This window comes from Peromyscus californicus, unplaced genomic scaffold (genome assembly GCF_007827085.1).
Source record: "Peromyscus californicus insignis strain IS unplaced genomic scaffold, ASM782708v3 Scaffold_1__1_contigs__length_55948999, whole genome shotgun sequence".
Classification (NCBI taxonomy): domain Eukaryota; kingdom Metazoa; phylum Chordata; class Mammalia; order Rodentia; family Cricetidae; genus Peromyscus; species Peromyscus californicus.
The window spans coordinates 28412547-28432755 of NW_026294492.1; the positions used below are offsets into that span (position 1 = coordinate 28412547).

The 20209-nt window shown below is 45.7% G+C and overlaps 1 protein-coding gene across 1 annotated transcript in view; it reads left to right on the top strand.

The window, feature by feature from the left end:
* Vit (vitrin) overlaps nucleotides 1-20209 on the top strand; it is a 120783-nt gene that overhangs the window by 53853 nt on the left and 46721 nt on the right. Inside the window, exons 4-6 of the mRNA XM_052746304.1 lie at nucleotides 1774-1930; nucleotides 6726-6859; nucleotides 13672-13749. Coding sequence (XP_052602264.1) covers nucleotides 1774-1930; nucleotides 6726-6859; nucleotides 13672-13749 — 369 coding nt within the window. The remainder of the gene's footprint in view (nucleotides 1-1773; nucleotides 1931-6725; nucleotides 6860-13671; nucleotides 13750-20209) is intronic.

A 20209-nucleotide genomic window follows, 5' to 3' on the forward strand; every position in this document is an offset into this window, starting at 1 on the left:
TGGGAGTCACATCACTTTACCATTTATTAGTGACAGAAGCAAATTTGCATGTTAATGAGATGGACATGCTTGGTTATTTTTTTTACATTTAAAGAAATTAAATTTTGCCGGGCAGTGATGGCGCAAACCTTTAATCCCAGCACTTGGGAGGCAGAGACAGGTGGATCTCTGTGAGTTCGAGGCCAGCCTGGTCTACAGATCGAGTTCCAGGACAGGCACCAAAACTACACAGAGAAAACCTGTCTCAAAAACCCCACCCACCCAACCCCAAAAAAGAAAGAAATTAAATCTTATCTAAATATTTGATACTATAGAGAATCTTCAACACTTTACAGAGTTGGTCAACATTTGAATTTTGTAATTATCCATACTGAGAGCTACATGTAAACATGAAGGACGGTGGCTTGGACTATGGTTTGACAATTACGAGCCTTTACTGCTCAATCATGTGGGCCTGAGTTTGGGTCCCAGCACCCACACTGAGTGGCTCACAGTCACCTGTAACTCCAACTGCAAGAGATCCAGTACCCTCTTCTGACCTCCTCCACCATATGAAAACACACACACACATACACACACACACACACACACATTTTATATATATATAAAATATATATATATATATATATACATGTACACAGACATGAGCATTCATGCAGTCACCCATAAATAAAATAAAATTTACCATATTCTTTCTCCACTGCCACCCAACTTCATGTTCTTTCTCTCTTTTGCCTTTTTTGAGAAAAGATTTCACTGTGCAGACCAGGCTGTCCTTGAACTCACAGACCTGTGCAACCCACCGTTTACGCAGCTGTGACTTGAGAGAACCTTTCTTTTTTGAGGGAAAAAAAAATCTTTGCAGAGAAGAAGCATCCAACCCCTTTTCCGACATTGTCATCAAAACATGTTTTGTACCTTGTCCTCAGGCAAGCTTTCTCATCCCGGAGGCCTTCCTGTAGCTGTGACAAAGAGCAAGAGGCAGGAGACGGGAATGGATACACTCCCCTGGATGCTCAATGGGGAGGACCAGCTTTTCCACTTCAGAGGCAAAAGATGGGTCCTATAGCAACCCAACATCTAACATCTAGGCCAAAGAACTCCTCTAGGACCCAAACAAAAAGGTCACTTTGAATATAACTTCCGCTGTCCAAAGACTTGACATGTCTTCCCACATCTGGCACAGAACACAACAGCTCGATCCCCCTGGCCTGGCTGGGCCTCACCTAGCCACTTCTCTCCCCTTTTGCTGCCCAAGCCACCTTACCTCAGTTATCTTTGGCTCTCCAACCCAAGCTCCTCTTGTCTGTCTTTCCCCGGAACGTCTTTCCTGCCTCCTCTAAGAGTTTTTCTCTTCCCGGGGAAAATCACAGAGCACCTGGAAAACCAGTAGTTTCCTCCTTCCCTTGATTCCAGATCACATTTTGATGGAGGGAGGTGGTTCTTTTCTCAGAATTATTTTCAATTAATTAGTTCTCCAACAAGAATAGGAGTCGGCCTTTACTTTTGTTTTTTGTTTTGTTTGTTTGTTTTTTTGTTTTTGTTTTTGTTTTCGTTTTAGCATGTTAAAGGCAATGGATGCCATCATTCTTTTGGTCTGAGGAACATCCTTGCTATGCCTTTACCCTCATTATAAGGAAGGAATGGATACAGGGTCAATTCAGATTAGACTTTAAGAGATTACGTAAATGAATACTTATGACCTAACAGTGTCACCTCATATATAAGCTGACACCACAGGGGAGTAATTTTGACCTCATTTTGTATTCCCAGCTGTGCCTCAGATCAACTGTGATGTCAAAGCTGAGAAGATCATCAATCCTGAGTTCATGGTGAAATGTCCAGCAGGATGCCAGGACCCCAAATACCACGTTTACGGTACTGGCGTCTACGCGTCTTACTCCAGCGTGTGTGGCGCCGCGGTTCACAGGTGGGTGGCTGTGACCCACTCAACAACCAGTGATCAAAGTGCCGTGGGGGAGCCTCTGGTGCAGGGTTGTGGTAATTAGCAAGCAAAAATGTACAAATCTAGCTGAGCCTCCTGCATTCCGTTTGCAAAATTGTCCCAGAAGTCATGCATGACCCTGTGTCTGCTTTCACAGCACCCTTACACAACTTGACTAACATATCCCCCCACCATGTTTTTACTTTAAATTTTATTATTTAAAAAATTGCAAACGAGAACAAAAAATCACACATCATAATTAACCAGACCCCCAAAACTTTACAATTCTGTCAGCGTGTGTAGAGTTAGAATAGTCATTTGGAATGGCCGCTGTGGCACATCACATCCGATTCTACAGATTCTATGATTTCACTACTGAGTGTATTGTTATGTATGGATCCACCACCAAAAATTAAAAACCATGTTCTGAATCTGGCCAATAACATATGGACGTGTGGGTACAACATTACATGTAGAAAAGAGAATAAAAAAGGGCTAAATATTAGGGGATAAGGAAGAATGAAAATGCAGGTAATAGACACGCGTTGTGGAAGCAGATATTAAGCTAAGTGTTCTTCCCCCTGAGGAGGAGGAGGAGGAGGAGGAGGAGGAGGAGGAGGAGGAGGAATTGTATTCTTTCATGACCATGGCAAAGAAAAGAAAGTTCCTGATCCTGTATAGCACATTTTTTTCCTACCTGTGCTGAGCAAGGAAATGGGTAGGGATGACCAAGAGTTTGTGGGGGGGGGGGGGGGACACATATCAGAGCTATGGTGATGCACTGGAGACAAAGGAGAGTGACGGGTGGTACCACTCGTCCAGCTGTCACTTTGGAACTGGGGGAGGACGACAAGAGTAACGGTGTGCTTTGAACTCAGTCACAGCTTCAACGAAGAAAGTAGAGTACCTCCCTGTCCCCTGACTTCTAACCCAGAGCCTCAGGTCACACACACACTTCCACAAGAACTAGAGGGGCCCAGCACCACTCGGTGTACGGAGTGAGGGGGGTGTATGTCTACTCTGCAGGAGTCCTGACCAGAAAAGGCTTTATGAAGAATGGACACACGCCTAAAGGGAAAAATGAGAAGGATGTTCCGGGGAACAAGGAACAAGCCCCGTGTGCCCAGTGGGATGTTAAGAAGTCAGTGAAAAAAAAATACAGATGAGCCAAAAACAAGACTCCCTGCTTGTTTTTGAGCAACCCGAAGTCATTATGGTTTCCTTGGACCCATGTCTGAGAGAGAAGAAAAACTCTTCAGAAAGAGGTATCACTACCCATTGGGAGGATGAATAGAGAGGTCTGAAGTGACAAACAGGAATTCGGGATGTTGTTAGCTTTGTTTTGCACAAAGAGAATCTGTTTTTCAGGAAGCAAGATTTGAGATGTACCACCAAGGGAGAGTGCTCTGGGGGAACCTCAGTCCCTCCCCTGCCAGAGTTGCCTCCCACCGTCAGAACAGCAGGTGGGCAAGAACAGACTTGGGCTCAAACATTCCAGCTAACTTGAATTCAGGGATTTAATATTCATATACCATATCATGAATAGCTGTGTTCTCATGAGTGACTTATTTCAGTCTTTCAAAACAAAGGGATATTGATCACACTGAGGCATCCTATCTGGGCTCAGGCTCATCTCAAACTGACCATTAATTAGTTAATTAATTAAATCATTCATTCATTCATTTATTCATTCATTTATGGGGGAGGCACACACATGGCATGTATTGTGGGTGGAGCCCAGAAGACAATTTGGAGGAGTTCTGTCCTTCCACCTTATTGAGGAGGGGGTCTCTCTTGTTTCTGCCATCCTGCGTAATTCAGGCTAGCTGGCCCATGAGCTACTCTGAAGGCCTGAAGGGGACTCCACAGACTTCGCCTCTCGTCTCTCAATAGAAGTCCTTACTACAAATGCACACCACTTCGTGCAGTTTTTTTTCCTACATGGGTTCTGGGTTCTTTCTCTGGTCATCAGGCTTGGCTGGTGTTAGAAATAACATCAGTAGCCAGGCGGTGGTGGCACACACCTTTAATCCCAGCACTCAGGAGGCAGAGCCAGAAGGATTTCTGTGAGTTTGAGGCCAGCCTGGTCTACAGAGAGAGATCCAGGACAAGAAACAAAACTACACAGAAAAATCCTATCTCCAAAAACCAAAAAATTAAAATAAAATAAAAATAGAAATAACACACAAATTCAATTCTTATTGTAAAAAGGATGTGCCAGAAGCCAAATCGGGCTAGCTACACACCAGGGCCAATGTGGCTCCATTATTTTTATCCCTGACATGGATCGTGACTGCATCTCATCCAGCTGATGGAGCTCAACTTCACAATGACATGATTGGTTAATCCATGCAAAGGGGATCAGGAAGGCTCATGAAATATGAGTCCCTGCTCAGCTAATTACCTTTGATTTAGGAAAGAAAGAAAAGAAAGTGAGAGAGAGAGAGAGAGAGACTGACAGAGACAGAGAGATGGAGGGAGGGAGGGGAGAAGAGAGGGAGGGAGAGACAGACAGGAAGTTCTGAAGTATCCTGATGCCCTCCCTCTTCTGGCCCCTGTGGGCACCAGGCATGCACATGGTACACATACATGCATGCAGGCAAAACACCTATACACATAACAATAACTTTTAAGTTTGTTTTTCATTTTTTTTGTTGGTCTAAGAAACAAAATTAATTCCAGAAATCTTTAGAGATAGTAGAAGACAATAAATCACCAAGAATGTTATAAGAACAAAAGTCTAAGATGGTGGCGGAAGCAAGATGGTGTCAGGCTCCCTGTGAGGAAGGGCAGGGGTAGTAAAGGGACCCAGAGAAGGCAGCGGCACAATGTGAGCCCTGTGAATGGGGTGGTGAGGTGGGTCAGCAAACAGAGGCTAGCCCGACCCCATGGTGGGGCAGTAAAGGCTACAGGAAGTGACAAGGTATTAGAAGGGGGTGGTGTTTGTGCTCTTGAACCCTAAGAAATACCCCAAACTTGGGGACAGACTCAGGGACAAACTCAGGGTTTGAGATCCGTGAGACCCGCCTGCGTTCAAATCCCGGTCGCAAAGCACTCGTTACAAAATCTTGAGTGACTCATTGGCACAGCCTGTTTCTAAGGAGCAGGGAGTTACAGCCTTCTTCCCGCACCACAGCTCTGAAGTTCGCTGGGAAGACGCAGTGAGACATGTGTGAGATGATTTTAAAGCCATTAAGTGTTTTACATGTCAAGTGCTATTATCACGTTCTCCGTGGCCATCGGGGAATTGGAGTGTTGAAAGTTGTTGAGTCACTGTGGAGTAAGGAGGGCAGGAAATGGCAGCCTCGCCCCTGGAGGGAAGGATCTGTGTTGATGGGAACAAATCCTTGTACTTTTTATTCATATGCCATAAATTACAGATACCCAGAAGAGCCATGGTAGACTCCAGAGCAAGGTAATGACATTGTCAAAGTGCTATTTAGGACCTAGGGGTGGGCCTTGTGCCTAACAGATGGATATGTCAGTCCCTACACATCAGGGTGTAAAACCTGGTAAAGATCCGAGAAATCAAGGAACAATTTTCAGCCTTCGAGGGAATCCATTTCTTTTCCTCTTTCTCCTCCGCTTCTTCCTCCTCTTCTTCATGCACTGTTAATAATTTTATCCTGCTCCTTCAAGTGACTGAATTCATTCTGTGAGATCCTCAAAGCCAAATTAGAAATTGTCAGGCACCAAGTTTTACTTCAAAGAACTAGTGGGAAGGTTAATGTTCAGACTCGGCACACGCCGTAGTCTGAGGTCCCCAGGAGGCTGCGGCAGGTGAACTGCTTGAGTTCAGGAGTCCAGAGCCAACCTGAGCAACAAAGTGAGACCTACAAACAGAGACTCAACAAGAGCGTGGAAAACCATCAGAAAGCCAGGCGTAGAGGGGGAGACGGGAAGAGGGTTAGGAGTTCAAGGCCAGCTTGGCTTAAGTAATGCGCTTTGAGGCTAGCCTGGGACACATAGGGAAACCTTGTCTCAGAAGAAGGAAAGAAAGGAAGGAGGGAGGGGGGGGGCAGGGAGGGAGGGAGGGAGGGAGGGAGGGAGGGAGGGAGGGAGGGAGGAAGAGCAGGAAGGAAGGAGGGACTGGAGTGGTTTCCTTGGACCAATGTCTGAGAGAGCAGAAAAACTATTCAGAAAGAGGTATCACTACCCATTGGGAGGATGAATAGAGAGGTCTGAAGGGACAAATAGGAATTCGGGATGCTATTAACTTATTTTCCACAAACAGAGAACCTCTCTAAGGAAGTTCCATAGGGTTTAAAACTAGGGTGGAGGAAAAAGGAAAGGCTAAATGTGGTAGCACACACCTTTAATCTCAGCACTCAGGAGGCAGAGGCAGGCCAATTTCTGAGCTTGAGGCCAGCCTGCTCTGCATAGTGAGCCAGATTTACACAGCAAAACCCTGTCTAAAAAAGAAAAAAATAAGTAAGTAATCAAAAAAGAATTAATTAATTAAAAAATAATTAACTTATTTAATTCATTAATTAATTTTTTAAAAGACAAGACCAGAAATACACAACAAAAGAATAAGAATGGGGAAGCTGGGAAATAAGAAAATTGAGTCATAAGAGCCAAGAAGAAAAGGACATTTGACCTGGAGACCAGGTCCCAAGTCCAGGGGTGGAAACATCATGCTTGGGGATCGGGCTGCAAGCCGAAGCAAACTTTCCCTTAACCTTTCCTGTGTCTGAGCAAAGACAGAGACAGGTGTGTTGGTGTCAGGCAGTATTTCTACACCTTCTTCTGTGTAAGTTTGTTTTTCTTCTTTTCATAGTGGTGTGCTGGATAATTCAGGAGGGAAAATACTTGTCCGGAAAGTCGCTGGGCAGTCCGGGTACAAAGGAAGTTACGCTAATGGTGTTCAGTCTTTATCGCTGCCCAGATGGAGAGAGTCCTTCATCATCTCAGGTAATGGTCACACCCTGAAGACAGACCTCCGAGGTAACACCAGGATCGAATGTAGTCTCAGTTGCTTTTAGTTTTTGCATATTATAACCCACCTCATTTCAGAAATATATGAAGCATTCATTCCAAAAACGAGAACTGTGAACTAATGGATAATAATTGTTAGGATTCTGCCACTCCAGCTATATGACCGCATATGCGCAGTTCAGTAGCTAAGTAAGGGGTCTTCCTTCTTACGCTATCAGGGCGCTGCGTGATTGCGCAAATGCATGCAGCAGCGTCATGCAATCTGTGCATGCATGGCGTTGCTCCGTAAGCCCACCTGTGCGTGTGCAGGGGAATCTTTAAAAAGCTGGACACAGACTCCGCCTCTCTCTTTCTGCCCCCCACTCTCTCTCTTTCTCTCTCTGCCTGTGCCTCTTCCCAGGCCTGGATGCTCTCTTCTGTGTCATCCCCACCCCCCCCCCCACCCCCCGCCCATCCCTCCTAATAAAGCTCTGATACTGGGTTTTGTTGTGCCTCTGACCTTTCTCAAACAGTAACCAGCGCTGAGTATTTAAAACCAACTATAATTACATGAAAAATCACTACAAAGTCAAATCTGGAGATAGTGCATCCGCTGCTCATTTTAACTGTATCATGGTTGTCTGAAAGTCCAGTCCAACTTTGAGTAAATTGAATCAGGTTTATCAAGTTGGTTTTTTTAAAAAAACAAAACTAGTCCTTCAGGTGGGCCAGATGGACCCCATATCTAGAACATTTTTCCTTGAGCTCTCTGGGAGATGGATAGGAGGCAGCACAGGAGGGAAAGAATGAGTCACAATTTTATTTTAGATTATTACGAATTTTTGTTCAATTCATTGCTTCACACTATTCAGCTCAACTCTCTAGCACCATGGAAGTCTTACAGATAATAATTCTGACCCCCTCTCTTCCTCTCAAAACTCCAGTAACATAGTTTCACACTGGAAAGGTAACCAGCTCTCCCTGAGCCACCATGAACTGCTTCTCCCATTTTTATTTCTCCAATCCAGTCCTTTATTTTGAAAATAACATAACAGGAAATTTAAAAGGTAGCACAGTGAATACCCATCCTTAATTGGTAATGTTTTTGTTTTTACCTACTTGTATATCTATCATTTAAAGATAACTTTTCTGGAAAGTGCTGCAAACATCCTTGACATTTCATCTGTAAGTACTGTCCCACATGTCTCTAGGAGCTCCAACGTTTTCCTGAGTAACTATCACAGTACCACATCTGAAAGTGAACATTAATGTAACTGTTAGGGTCTGCAAGAAGTCCCATAAAAGACCACCAGTCACAATGCAATCAACAAGAGCATTTATTATACCAGCGTGCATGTGAAGTCATTCACCTGTACATAGAAAATGTACAGAGGGACTTGTAAGCTCCTTTTAAGCACAGCTAAGGGGAGTTTCAGGGTCAGTTAGATAATTTTATCTATGATTGGCTTATACCAGTGGCAATCATATTAGTACGTTTCTAATTGGTTAGGGCTAGCAGGAGTCGGCTAAGGCTATAGCTTTTCCATTCTTGGGCAAGTCTGGACAAATCCCATGCTTTGTCCTTATTTGGTTATTGCCTTGAGGTACCTGGGGGGTCGAGGGGAGTTGGCCCAGACCTAGTACATGCAATTCTCCTCATCCTTACTGTCAGGGGCACAGGTGGGTGATTGCCTTTTGCTCATGGCTTCCTCAGAAACTGTCTGTCCAGTTTCAAGATGCAGAAACTGAGGCCTAGTTCTTAACTGAGTTATTAGGAGCCTGTCATGGTATTTGTCTACTAAAGAGTTCTTATTCACATCCTTATAATAATTTATTCCCTTTTTTTCTTGGACCTGTGTTATGATCCTATTATACCTATCATTTAGTTGTCATGTCCTTTCAGTCTCTTTTAATTCCCCTAGCATGTCACATCTTGTCATCATGAATAATAATAACATCTATGAAGTCTAGGCCAGTTATCTAGTAGTGTATCCTACAGTATTGACCCAAAATGGGGCCAAGTTCTTTTGTGAGTGATTGGATTCATCTTCAGTACATATTTCTAAAGATATATTTATTTATTTTTATTGTATGTATATGAGTGTTTTGCCTGCATATTACCTACGTGAACTATGTGTGTGCCTGGTGCTCATAGAGGCCAGAAGAGGCTATCAGAACCCCTGGGACTGGAGTTACAGACGGTTGTGAGCCATCATGTGGGTGCTGGGAACCAAACTCAGGTCCTCTGCAAGAGCAGCGTGTGCTCTCAACCACTGAGCCATCACTCCAGGCCCTCAACTTAAACATTTGGGAAAGGACAGGTTATATCATCAAATCTCCATGGTGTCATATAGTACAATGGCCATATCAAAGGGCTGTACTGCCAGTTTCTTTAATTGTTGCCGATACCAAATTTGATTGTTTGGCTAGTATAATATACTTTTCCGGGGCCAAGGTATGTGGAATTAATTAGCAAGCAGGGTGATACTTTAAACAGCTTGAGTAACTTATTCTCCAGTAATGCTTATTCAGCCATTCTAAGACCCATTGCCCATCCTGGCTTCGCAAATAAGACATTAGTCCGTGCTTCTCAGGGTACCAAAATCTACAAGCTGTTCAAGTGCCTTGTGTACCATGGTACCGTGTCTGCATATAACCTGTGGGCGTCTTCTAGTATCATGGTGTCATCTCTAGATTCATTCAGTACCTAGCAATGTGTAAGTAGCTGCTCCCCTCTGTTGTTGAGGAAACAATGACAAGCAAGCAACCACATGCAAGTTCAGTACAGCTGCAAATTGTTTCCCGGTATTTTAATTGCAGATTAGTAGCATCACAGATTCGGATGCTACAGAAACAGGGCAAACTGTAGCTGCAAAATTATAATTTTTCCTATTGTGTCGTTCCTTCCACGTTAGTGGCTCCCCCACGCCCCCTGTACTGTTGTTTTTAATGTGGACTGTGGACTCACTCATTTTTTTTCTTTAAAATATTATATGCTATTATCCACCAGACGTGACAAATCATCATCATGTGATTGTATTTCGTGTCCCCTGAGATTGGCCAGTGAAAGCTGCTCATTCTTTTGACCTGTCGCATTTGATATGGAGCACAAAATAATGTCCTATGCTCACCGTACCCTCTCGTTGCTCAGGATCTCGATCTCCTACTTTCTCTAAGGAAGTTCCATAGAATTTAAAACTAGATTCTAGCTCAAAGCTGCCTGGCCTCCCAGCAGGATTGGATGTGATGGGATTATCCTAAGGAGAAATTCCCGGTGGGGAGAGAGATGTCTCATTAGACCATGGCTCTTCCAGACTAGGTGGTTTTCTGATCCCCATTAGGCATCCCAGGTCCCAAACCCTTATTTCCTCCATCTGTCAGAATTGGGACAAAAGAAAAAACAGACCTTTTAGGACTCTCCTCCAATTGGGCAATCCCTGTTTCCCTGAGCCTGCTGAGTTATACAGTTAAGTATGGTTTCTTTATCAGATCATGGAAGGGCATCAACCACAGAGTAAGTTATAACAAAGAATTCAGGGCAGAGACCAATGACAATTGTAGAGGGAAGTTTCTCTGATCCTGCCAGGCCCCTGCGGTTGCATGAATCTCTCCCATCCACATCCTGCAGCCGCTTGGTCCCAAGTAAACACACAGAGGCTTGTATTACTTACAAACTGTATGGCCTATGGGTCAGGTTTCTTGTTAGCCACCTCTTATAACTAAACTCAACCCATTTCTATTCATCTATATGTTGCCAGGTGGCCTCGGTGTTAATGGTCTGCTGGCATCTTGTTGCTCCTTGGGCGGCAGGCTGGCGTCTCCCCTGACTCCACCCTTCATCAGCTCCTCTTCAGTTTGAATGCACCACCTAACCTTATCCTGCCCTTCCAGAGGCCAACGCAGCTTTATTTATCAACTAATCCGAGCAACACATATTCACAGCATACAGAAAGACATCCCGCAGCAGACAATGTCAGCGTCTAGTTGCGTAGAGAGAAATATAACCTCCACATAGGAATATATCAAGCAATTCCTGCCTAAATATTCAAACTTACAACTCAGTGTGGTGTACAGGAATCACACCAGGGCATTAAAAAGGAAAACTTCATTCCTAGAAAGGGGAGACATGGAGTGTTATGGATTTTTGCTATTGTTTGCTTTTCATTTTTGCAATAAAAATCAGTTTAATAAGTTTATTCCCTATAAATCTCAACTTCCATCTCCCCTCATCCTACCTTGTGACATTTAACAGAAAACAGTTATGGCCAAAGATAATAAGCTCATGTGCTTATGCAGTGACTAGGAGTCCTCTTTCAAAGGGATGTTAGGGAGGGCACTGTCTCATAAGGTTGTAGCCCAGGACACCCTGTGATTCAGAAGTTCACAGCCAACAAGCAATACCCGATCATGTCAGAACCTTCTTCAGAAGGCTTGGGTGCCTGTGTGACCTTCCTCTGGATTTCTATTTCTATTTTTATAGGTCACTGTTCTTCTTTAATTAATCTGCCTTGGGGCTCTGGGAGCTGTCGGGGAGAGATGGGGTGTGTGGTTTTGGTCCTTATGATCCTTGGACAGTGCGGCCTCGTGTGAGGCCAGTGCAGGTCCCCTAACAACTGCCCTCTGTACTTTGATCCACATTTCAGACAGCTGAGCCGATGCTCACTTGCCTTCTAAATAGAAACACTAAGAACTCCTCAGTTTTAGTCATGAGAAGAATAGTAAATGGGTAGAGGCGAGGCCTCAGCTTCTCTCTGTGTGAACTCGTTGTGGCCCACAGCCAGGAGGCCCTCATGAGGTCCGAAGCAGCCTCAACCAGGGTCTGCTCAGAGCAGGCCCAGACATAGCTGAGGACTTGGAAATGACCCGTTCTGCTCCCCAGATGGTTTTAATGTGATGAAGTAAGAGGCACCTGTCAGCCAGAATGTTTCCCTTATTTTTTTGCCTTTGAATGGAACTTACAGGTAATGTCTGAATAAGGTTTTGCATCTTTGTGGGCATATCCAGCTCCAAACACTTTTTAATTTCATTTTTTCATTACATCCCTGTAACTTTTTAGAGGTCATGTCATTATTTATATTTTCACAATGAAAAAAATATAGTCTTGAAGATTATAGCAGCTAATTAAAAGTTAAAATAAGGGCTGGGGTGTAGCTCAGTGGGAGAGTATTTACCTGGCATGTGAAGGCCCCTGGCTTTGATCCTCAGGACCATAAAAATAAAAATAAAATGAAAAAGTAAAATAGAAATAGAAACCCAGTTTTTCTTAGTCTCAGGCACTTTCGGAGATCTCACAATTCTCGTGTCAATGGGATGTTTGGCACATTCCTGGGTCGTATTCTGGCCTACTCACTCCACTCCCCACATGACACTACCCCCTACCATTCTCTCCAAGGATGTCCCTGGGTTGAGAGATTAATGCTTTCATATAAATATGATAGCAAGTGACACTCCTCCCCCAGTGAGGGCAATGAGATTGTAGCCAGGACCAAAACATTAAGATATTCCCCCATAAGCCGGGCGGTGGTGGCACATGCCTTTAATCCCAGCACTCAGGAGGCAGAGGCAGGTGGATCTCTGTGAGTTCAAGGCCAGCCTGGGCTACAGAATGAGTTCCAGGAAAGGCTCCAAAGCTACACAGAGAAACCCTGTCTCAAAAAAAAATAAAAAAAATAAAAAAAAAAAAAAACCAAAAAACAAAGGGCCAAAACCAAAACAAAACAAAAAGATATTCCCCCGTGGGGCTAGAGAGATGGATCAGTGGTTAAGAGTACTTGATGCTCTTGCGAAAATCTGGCGTTTGGTTCCCAGCACCTACATTGAAGTCCTCATAAATGCCCGAGACTCCAGCTCCAGGAGATCTAGCCTCTGCATGTGCATGTGCGCACACACGCTCACACACACACACACACACACACACACACACACACACACACACATCCTTGAAGATATTTCCTCATGTCATTAACTACATGAGACACTGTTATGGCCCTGGGATCTTGACAGCTCTGAGCAGACAAATGAACTTGTAACAGGTTGGGGAGGAGACTAGCTGAATTCCATCGGCACTTTCAACTTAACTCTAGAACAAAGCTCACGGTCAGGCATCTCTAGGAAATTAGATGACTCTGCGGGAAATAGCCTTCTGGGGCAATTTCAGTCACCCCAGGCTTGATAACTACTTACTTCTCTGCCCGATCATTGCTGATCCAGCTCTGATGGCCTCTGACGTCTTTCTTTTTTCTGCTTCTATTGTGTCCTTGTTAGACAAGACTGCTCTTTCCCCTTGACTTGCATCTAATGTCTCTCCCCGAGTGACCACCAATGGCTGTTTTCAAGGAGGACCTCTATACAATTACTTTCAAGTGTCCGTGACGCCCGGGAATTCAAATGGGTCGGACAGGATCTGTGAAAGTGAGAGGCGACCGTCCATCCACAGACAGCCAGTCCAAGACCTGAAAGGGGGATGTGTGCAATGTTTTGCATCCATCTATTTGTGTAATTGCCCATTCAGAGCCCGGTTAGCTTACGTGTCACATCTTCCAGAGCAAAATAAGGAATTGCTAATGTTAAGCAACGCTGAGTCATGCAGATTTTATTACTCCCATTCTATTATTAATAAAAACAAATGCTCCACGGGAAAACAAAACGCCACTTGACTCTCCGATTGTAATCAACAAGAACTCAGTGCAAGGGCGGCAGATGTTACTGAACTCAAGAGAGACAAACTGGAAAGAGATAATCCACTTATCAGCACTGAAAGATCTAAAAACCAGCCCCGGAAATAAATTCCTCTCCCTCTTCTTTTGCAGAAAGTAAACCCCAAAAGGGCGTAACCTACCCATCGGCTCTTACATATTCATCGTCCAAACATCCAGCTGCCAAAGCAGGCAAGTGCTCGCGCGGTATTTCATCCAAGCTGTCTGAGTTCATAAACGTGTAATGTCGTGTTTTAGGCGACGGTGTGGGAATTCACATCTTCCCCCAGTCAAGTCCCGCTGACCCTGGAGGTGCGTTAATGATGCCAGGAACCTGGCACCTCAACCAATGCGATCAGACAGACGTGGCTTGGGAGTGAAGGGTTTTTTGTTGTTTTCACGATCGGATATTGTCTCTGTATCTGTGCCATCCTCATTCAGGGCGACTGGGACCTGGAATTTTATTGTACTGTTACTTTAGACGATGATAATGACTTTGTGCCTAGAAACGTTTCCTGGCAACTGAAAGGGAAGAGGCTGCCTCCGCTTGGCTATAAAGCAAAGGGAAGGAGAGAGAACCATGGGGCTTATTCACTAACAGCAAGCAACCAGGCAATGAATCTGAGTCAGGACAAAACGCGCTTCTGAGGGGCTCACCTTCCACGGGAACGGTGGAGACTAAGGAATTCCTGTGCTAAATCCAGTATGGTGCCCTCCATGGTGCTGCCTTGGAAGGCACTCTGATTTCTCACACAGTCAGGTGCTTTCTCACAGGATTTGGCATTCCAGAAACAAGGCGGAGGATTTGGTTCAAGTTCTACTCGTGGATGTAGGGCGGACATGGCTCTAGAATGTCCAGAGCTAGCATTGCTTGAATAATTGCCGTGTGCAAGGCACTGTGACAAGACCTTTCCTTGGTAGTTTTTAGTCAGCCCGGAGTGCGACCCAGATGCCCTGTTCTTAGCCCTAATGCACAGTTGGCAGAAAACAGAGCTCGGAGAAGTCGAGTGAGGTTTTCATTGACAAACAGCAAGGAACTGGGAAAGTTCAGAGTCAAGCTCAGACTGCCTGGCTCCAAACTCCACTCCCTAAATCGCCGTGCTAGATTTTTCTCCTGCTAGCCACCCGACGTGCAGACTCCCAGTCTGATGAGTCTCCACAGACACGTTGGGAGCTGCCTGTCTTTCATGTTGTGACTGCCTCACCTATACCTTTTACGACACTTGAATCGCTGAAGCAATCATGACATTTATTGAGCTGCAAGAACACAGCTGTCCCCATCCCCCACAGTGGGGTGATCCCTTAAGAGCCAGACCTGAGGCATGTCCTATCTTCCTTTGGTGAGGACACGGGAAGGAGAGCACGTGACAGAGCCTCCTAATAGTTTCTGTTTCATCCGGGTCTGCAGCCCACTGTCCATCTGGTGATTTCTGAAGAGGTGATGTGTGCAGATAACTGGGTCCTGTTTTATCCGGTCGACTCTTGTCCGCTCCCTACCCCTCCCTTCCGTTCCTAGCATACCACCCCAGGGACTGGCAGCCCTTGCACTCAGAACTCTGGGCTTCTCTTTAGACTGCCCCGGGGCCTGAGTTACTCTGAAGTGAGGTCACCTTCCTCTCCTGTCTCACCCGGTCTGGAGCTGTCGAGGGTCTGGCCAGGGATGTGCTAACGCCACTGATAACCTTCGAAATCTCAAGTGTAGAGTTACCATTGCCTAGCAACCCTCTGACTATTCCCTCCCTCACCGAATGGGGAGGCTGGTGACTGTGCAGATGACCCTGGAATGGCCACAGGTGTGGGAAGCTCAGGGGCAAATTCCCTGGTATAGAAAGTAGTGTGCAGGTCCTTCTGGCTTCAGCCCTCAGGTTTCAGACCGAATCTGAAAAATGGGAAGGGTCCCACACAACATCCGGTGCTCACTGCTACCTGCCAAGTCCTCCCTCTGTGCCAGAGCCCTGAGCTACAACAGCCTGAGGCAGAGAGCGCCAGTATCTTATCCTGCTTTAGAAGGATCTAGCAATTTCCCCAAGGGTGCCACTGTGGCTGGTTCCTTGGAGACTGAGGGGTTGTGTCCCCCCTAAAGCAAGTAACAGTTGTGGGGGGAAAGCAGGGAGAAGAGACGCTGCCTTGGAGTTTGGGAATCCATTTGGTCTCAAAGCCCCAGGCAGCAGAGGTCTACGCAAAGCTCCCCGTATCTACACCAGCCACGGCCAAGCTGAATTGTCCCCACCCACCAAAACTTATCTCTATGGCTCTCTGTAGCATCTTCAAGTGGCGCAGGTGAGCCCTGGGAATTTTCCTCCTCCTCCTTCTATTTAAATCTATAAAGTATCCAAAAGCCACACTGTGAAAGCACAACCATTACCGATATCGCTTGGCCCCATTGCCACACCACTTCAAGTTTCTGTGGCGTATCACCAGGTATTATATCCGTTCCTCAGTTCTAGATCGTTCACATTTGACAGCATCTGAAAGAGTATGTTTCTTCATTCACCCATGCACTCACCACTGAGTACCTCCTGGGTGCTAGGCCCAAGCTCAATGATGAGCAAGCCAATATCAAAGGGATGCTTGGGGTCTCGCTCTGTCTCTTTAAAAGGGCATGCCTGCACGGGGTGAGTTCTTAATAATTCAAGTAAAAAAAAAAGTTCCAGTGAGACCCATGAAAGAGTGGTCTCATTGCTACCCTTCCAAAGGGATCAAATTCCTTCAGAAACCGCACAAAGCAGAGAAGAGGTAGATGCAGGGCCAACCCCGGCTCAGGTCTCAGCATGCTGCATAAAATGCTTACTAGGCTCTCAAAAGAATGCGTTAATAGGTAAATTAGGTTAGGATGACCCCGCCAAAGCATAGCCAACATCTTCAGTGGCAGATTATCTCACTTGAAGCCTGGAAGGTATCTGATTTGCCTTGCAGGGCTCACGCTGGGGACAGATATTGCCTGAAATTTAAAGGCTGTCTCTCCCAGGCAGTTAGCAACCATTAAGCGGGCAGCTGCTACTTGGCTCCCACCTCCCATGTGCTCTGGGCTAAATAAAAACAGGTGAGTGTTGATTTGCAGAAATGCACCAGAAAACTGGAAAGGCACATTCCTGGTGTCAGGGCCAAAGAAGGCCAAGGAAATCTGCTACTGAGAAAGAGTGCCAAGAAAATACCCTTCTGCCTCCCCTTGGCTGTTTGCTAAGCCCTGCCCTGGAAGAAGGTCAGGCTGCTGTTCACTACATAAGTTTCACCTCCCAGGCATCCCCTGCCCTCACGACCCTTATCCACACAGCCACCCTGTTGCCACTCCTGACAGTAAGCTTCGGTGAGATTGCCACCAAGACCTTGTGATACCTTCAGGAATTCTAAAGTGACCAAGGCCCATCTTCTACTTGTTCCCTTTTAGTGGACAGAGAGCATGAGTTTGACTTCTATCCTTGCCTCTGCTTCCTTTCAACCCTGTAAATGGGAATACTCCTGGACCTGTTAAGAAGCCTGTTCCTTAGCTTAAAAATAGAAATGTTTGTGTCTACTTCCAAAACTGTGACCATCTTCATCGGGGACACCTACGTAAAAATCCTCCAAAGTGCCAGCATATAGTGGCTAGGTAGTGGATCTTAGATCTCCTGCCCTGGTGTACAGGCCTGAGGCTCAGAATGAGCTAGTAATAAGAAGAACCAAATCTTCCCCCAGCACTCAGACCTGTGGGCACCTTGGCTTCCGTCCTCTTCCCAGCCACCAAAGCACAATGCTGTCCGCTGCAGAGGGGGAAACAAAACGTGATGTGAAATGTCAACTCCTACCATTTATTGGATTCCTACATGTGCCCAACACAGTATGGGTGACTTATACACTTCGCCCAAATTACGGCAGCAGCCCTCCCAAGTAGGCATGACTGTCCCCACTCATAAAAGAAACAAGACTGTCAATGATGGTGCTAGAAGCCCAATCTGGCCTGGGCTACGGTTCTTATATCAAAATTCCATGGCCCATCTGAGATCTGGTGAATCAGCCTCTCTGGGAACAGCTCCTGGGGGCTGCATCTGTAACCCTGATCTGCTCAACTCCACTCGGCTGCCGGGGTAGGGAGTTCCGGGGCTCCATCTGCTGCTTTTGAGAGGGTGCCTGGGAGCTGTTCTTGGCCATGCCCAAATGAGCAACATACGGAGAGCCTACGGCATGTCTGTGAAAACCTTTGAGAGGAGACAAACCTTCCATGTATCTGACACTGTCTGCAGAAACTATCTGACTAGGTATCGTGTTCAAAATGAACCACGAGTGAAGTATTCAATAAGGAACTGGGAGAAGTTAGGACCACAAGAGCGGCATCCTCTTCCTCCATGTTAAAGATGGTTCTAATCTGTGACAGGGAATGAGCAAAAACAGCCCGCATAGGACCAGAGAGATGACTCTTGAGTAAATGGATCAAGTATTTGAAAGCAGCTGTGTCCTGTCGAGTAACCCATTGGCTGCCCTCATGACATTTAATCTCTAGCTCTCTTGAAATTGAATGTTCACACACCGAGGTGACTGGGGTAGTCGGGAGCCTAGAATCTGGACAGCTGGGGAAGAAAAAGATAATTCTGACTTTCAAACTCTGATAAGTTTATGATGGGAAGATGTTCTAGTAAAAGCTTTGTTTGGCTGCTTTATGGCTGAATTGATTATTTGAAAGTAAAAAAAAAATATACTGCCTGATTATTTATATGTCTCTCGAAATGAATCATTGGATCGAAATTGACAGGCAGTCCTACCCCTCTCCTCCCTAGATGAAGCAAGGCAAACCTGGGCCCACATCTCCCTCAAGAGGCACCAAAGCCTTCTAGCAACAGCATAAGGCAGAGGATTCCTCTTGAGAAATTAAACACTTCTCTAGGACTTATTATGAATGGCTGTCCTTTAAAGTAAGGGAAATGTCATACATCAGGCAGCTTTGGCTTGGCCCCCAGGATGGTGCAGATGCCAGCTGAAGCCCAGAAGCCATCCATGGCTCGCTAATGATCCTCTGGCCTGGTCTTCTGACTGATTTAAAGATGGCTAACAGTTGGCAAGGAACAGGGTCAATGAAAATGAGAAATCTGCTTCCCGCCCACAAGAGCAGATGGAATGGCTACATCAGACCCTGATGCTGGATTTGGGTTTTTGTCTGGCCTGGCCTCCCAAATTAGTGATGTGATTCACCCCTGCAAGGTGACAGGGTCAGAGTACGGAAGGGAGCAGGTGCCAGTGTAGGGCGGTGGGTCTGAACACCCACCAAATGTTGGTCTGCAGGACTGGAGTTCTAACACTGCTCTCCTGGGATGCTGTACCATGCACACTCGCTATACAGCATCAAATGACAAGTTGGATGGAGAAAGAGGCATCTTTTGACCCCCTTCGCCAGCTTTTCCATGTGCCTAAAATGCATCAACCCTAATCACGAGGAATACTAGAGCCAGGATGCTATGGTGGGCTGAAAAGTCCCCCTCAAAAAGATACTCAAATCTCAATCACTGGAACCTGAGTGTGCCCTTACATGGAGAGGAGCATTTCTGCTAATATGATTAAGGGTCTTGACGTTGGATGTTTATCGTCGATTATCTGTGTGGACCCTGAATACCATCACGCACATCTCCACAGAAAGAAAGTAGAGGAAAATGACTTCCCACCCTGAGAAAAGGAGGTCTTACGAAGACAGAGCAGAGAAAACAAGTCAGGATGCTAACCTCAGAGACAGCCGCAGACCGATCCAGACGAACTTGGCTGGTGCAAGAATCACACCTACCTTCGGGCTTATTGGAGGAAGCTCGGTGCTGCTGAGGCCTTAAACCTGGCCCAGTAGTCCTTACTTTGGAATCCTGGTCTCCAGAGCCGTAAGAAAATGAATCTCTATTGCTTTAAGCCACCAAACTTAGGGTAATGTATAACAGCAGCCCCACGACACCAGATTCACAGTTATAGAAGCATTAATATTCCGCTGGGTGCCCAGCAGCCATTGGCAGTAGATCTAGACCTGAGGAGCTGGTCATGGGGGAGACCATCATGTCTCTCTACAGCACTGGCCCGAGGTCTCCAAGATAGTCCCCAGGATTCACAGAGCGGCCTCTCTTTCCCTAAACCTTCACTGAGACTCTCTGAGCAATTGGAGCACTAAATGGAGCCTTGTATCTGCTCCCCACGCTCCTGGAAATGACCTCTCATTCGAACTTGAGAGATGGCTCAGGGGTTAAAAGCACTCGCTGCTCTTGCAGAGGACCTGGGTTCTATTCCCAGCAGCCATGTAGGGCTACTCACAACCATCTGTAACTCCATCTCCAAGGGATCTGACTCCCACTGTGCCCTTCACTGACACTGTGGTCAAATGCATAGACACATAGACACACACATATGTACAAAATTAAGACTGAAAGTAAGGGTGCTGGAAAGATGGCTCAGTGGTTAAGAACACTGACTGCTCTTCCAAAGGACCCAGGTTCAATTCCCAGCACCCACATGGCAGCTCACAACTCTCTGTAACTCCAGTTCCAGGGGATCCAACACCCTCACACAGGCATCCATGCAGGCAAAACACTGATGCAAATGAAATAAAAATAAATGAATCTTTTTTAAAAGAAGAATAAAAATAAATTCTTAAAAGAATAACCTCCTACTCATACTCATGCAAGCGACTCAGTGAATCAAATACAGGACA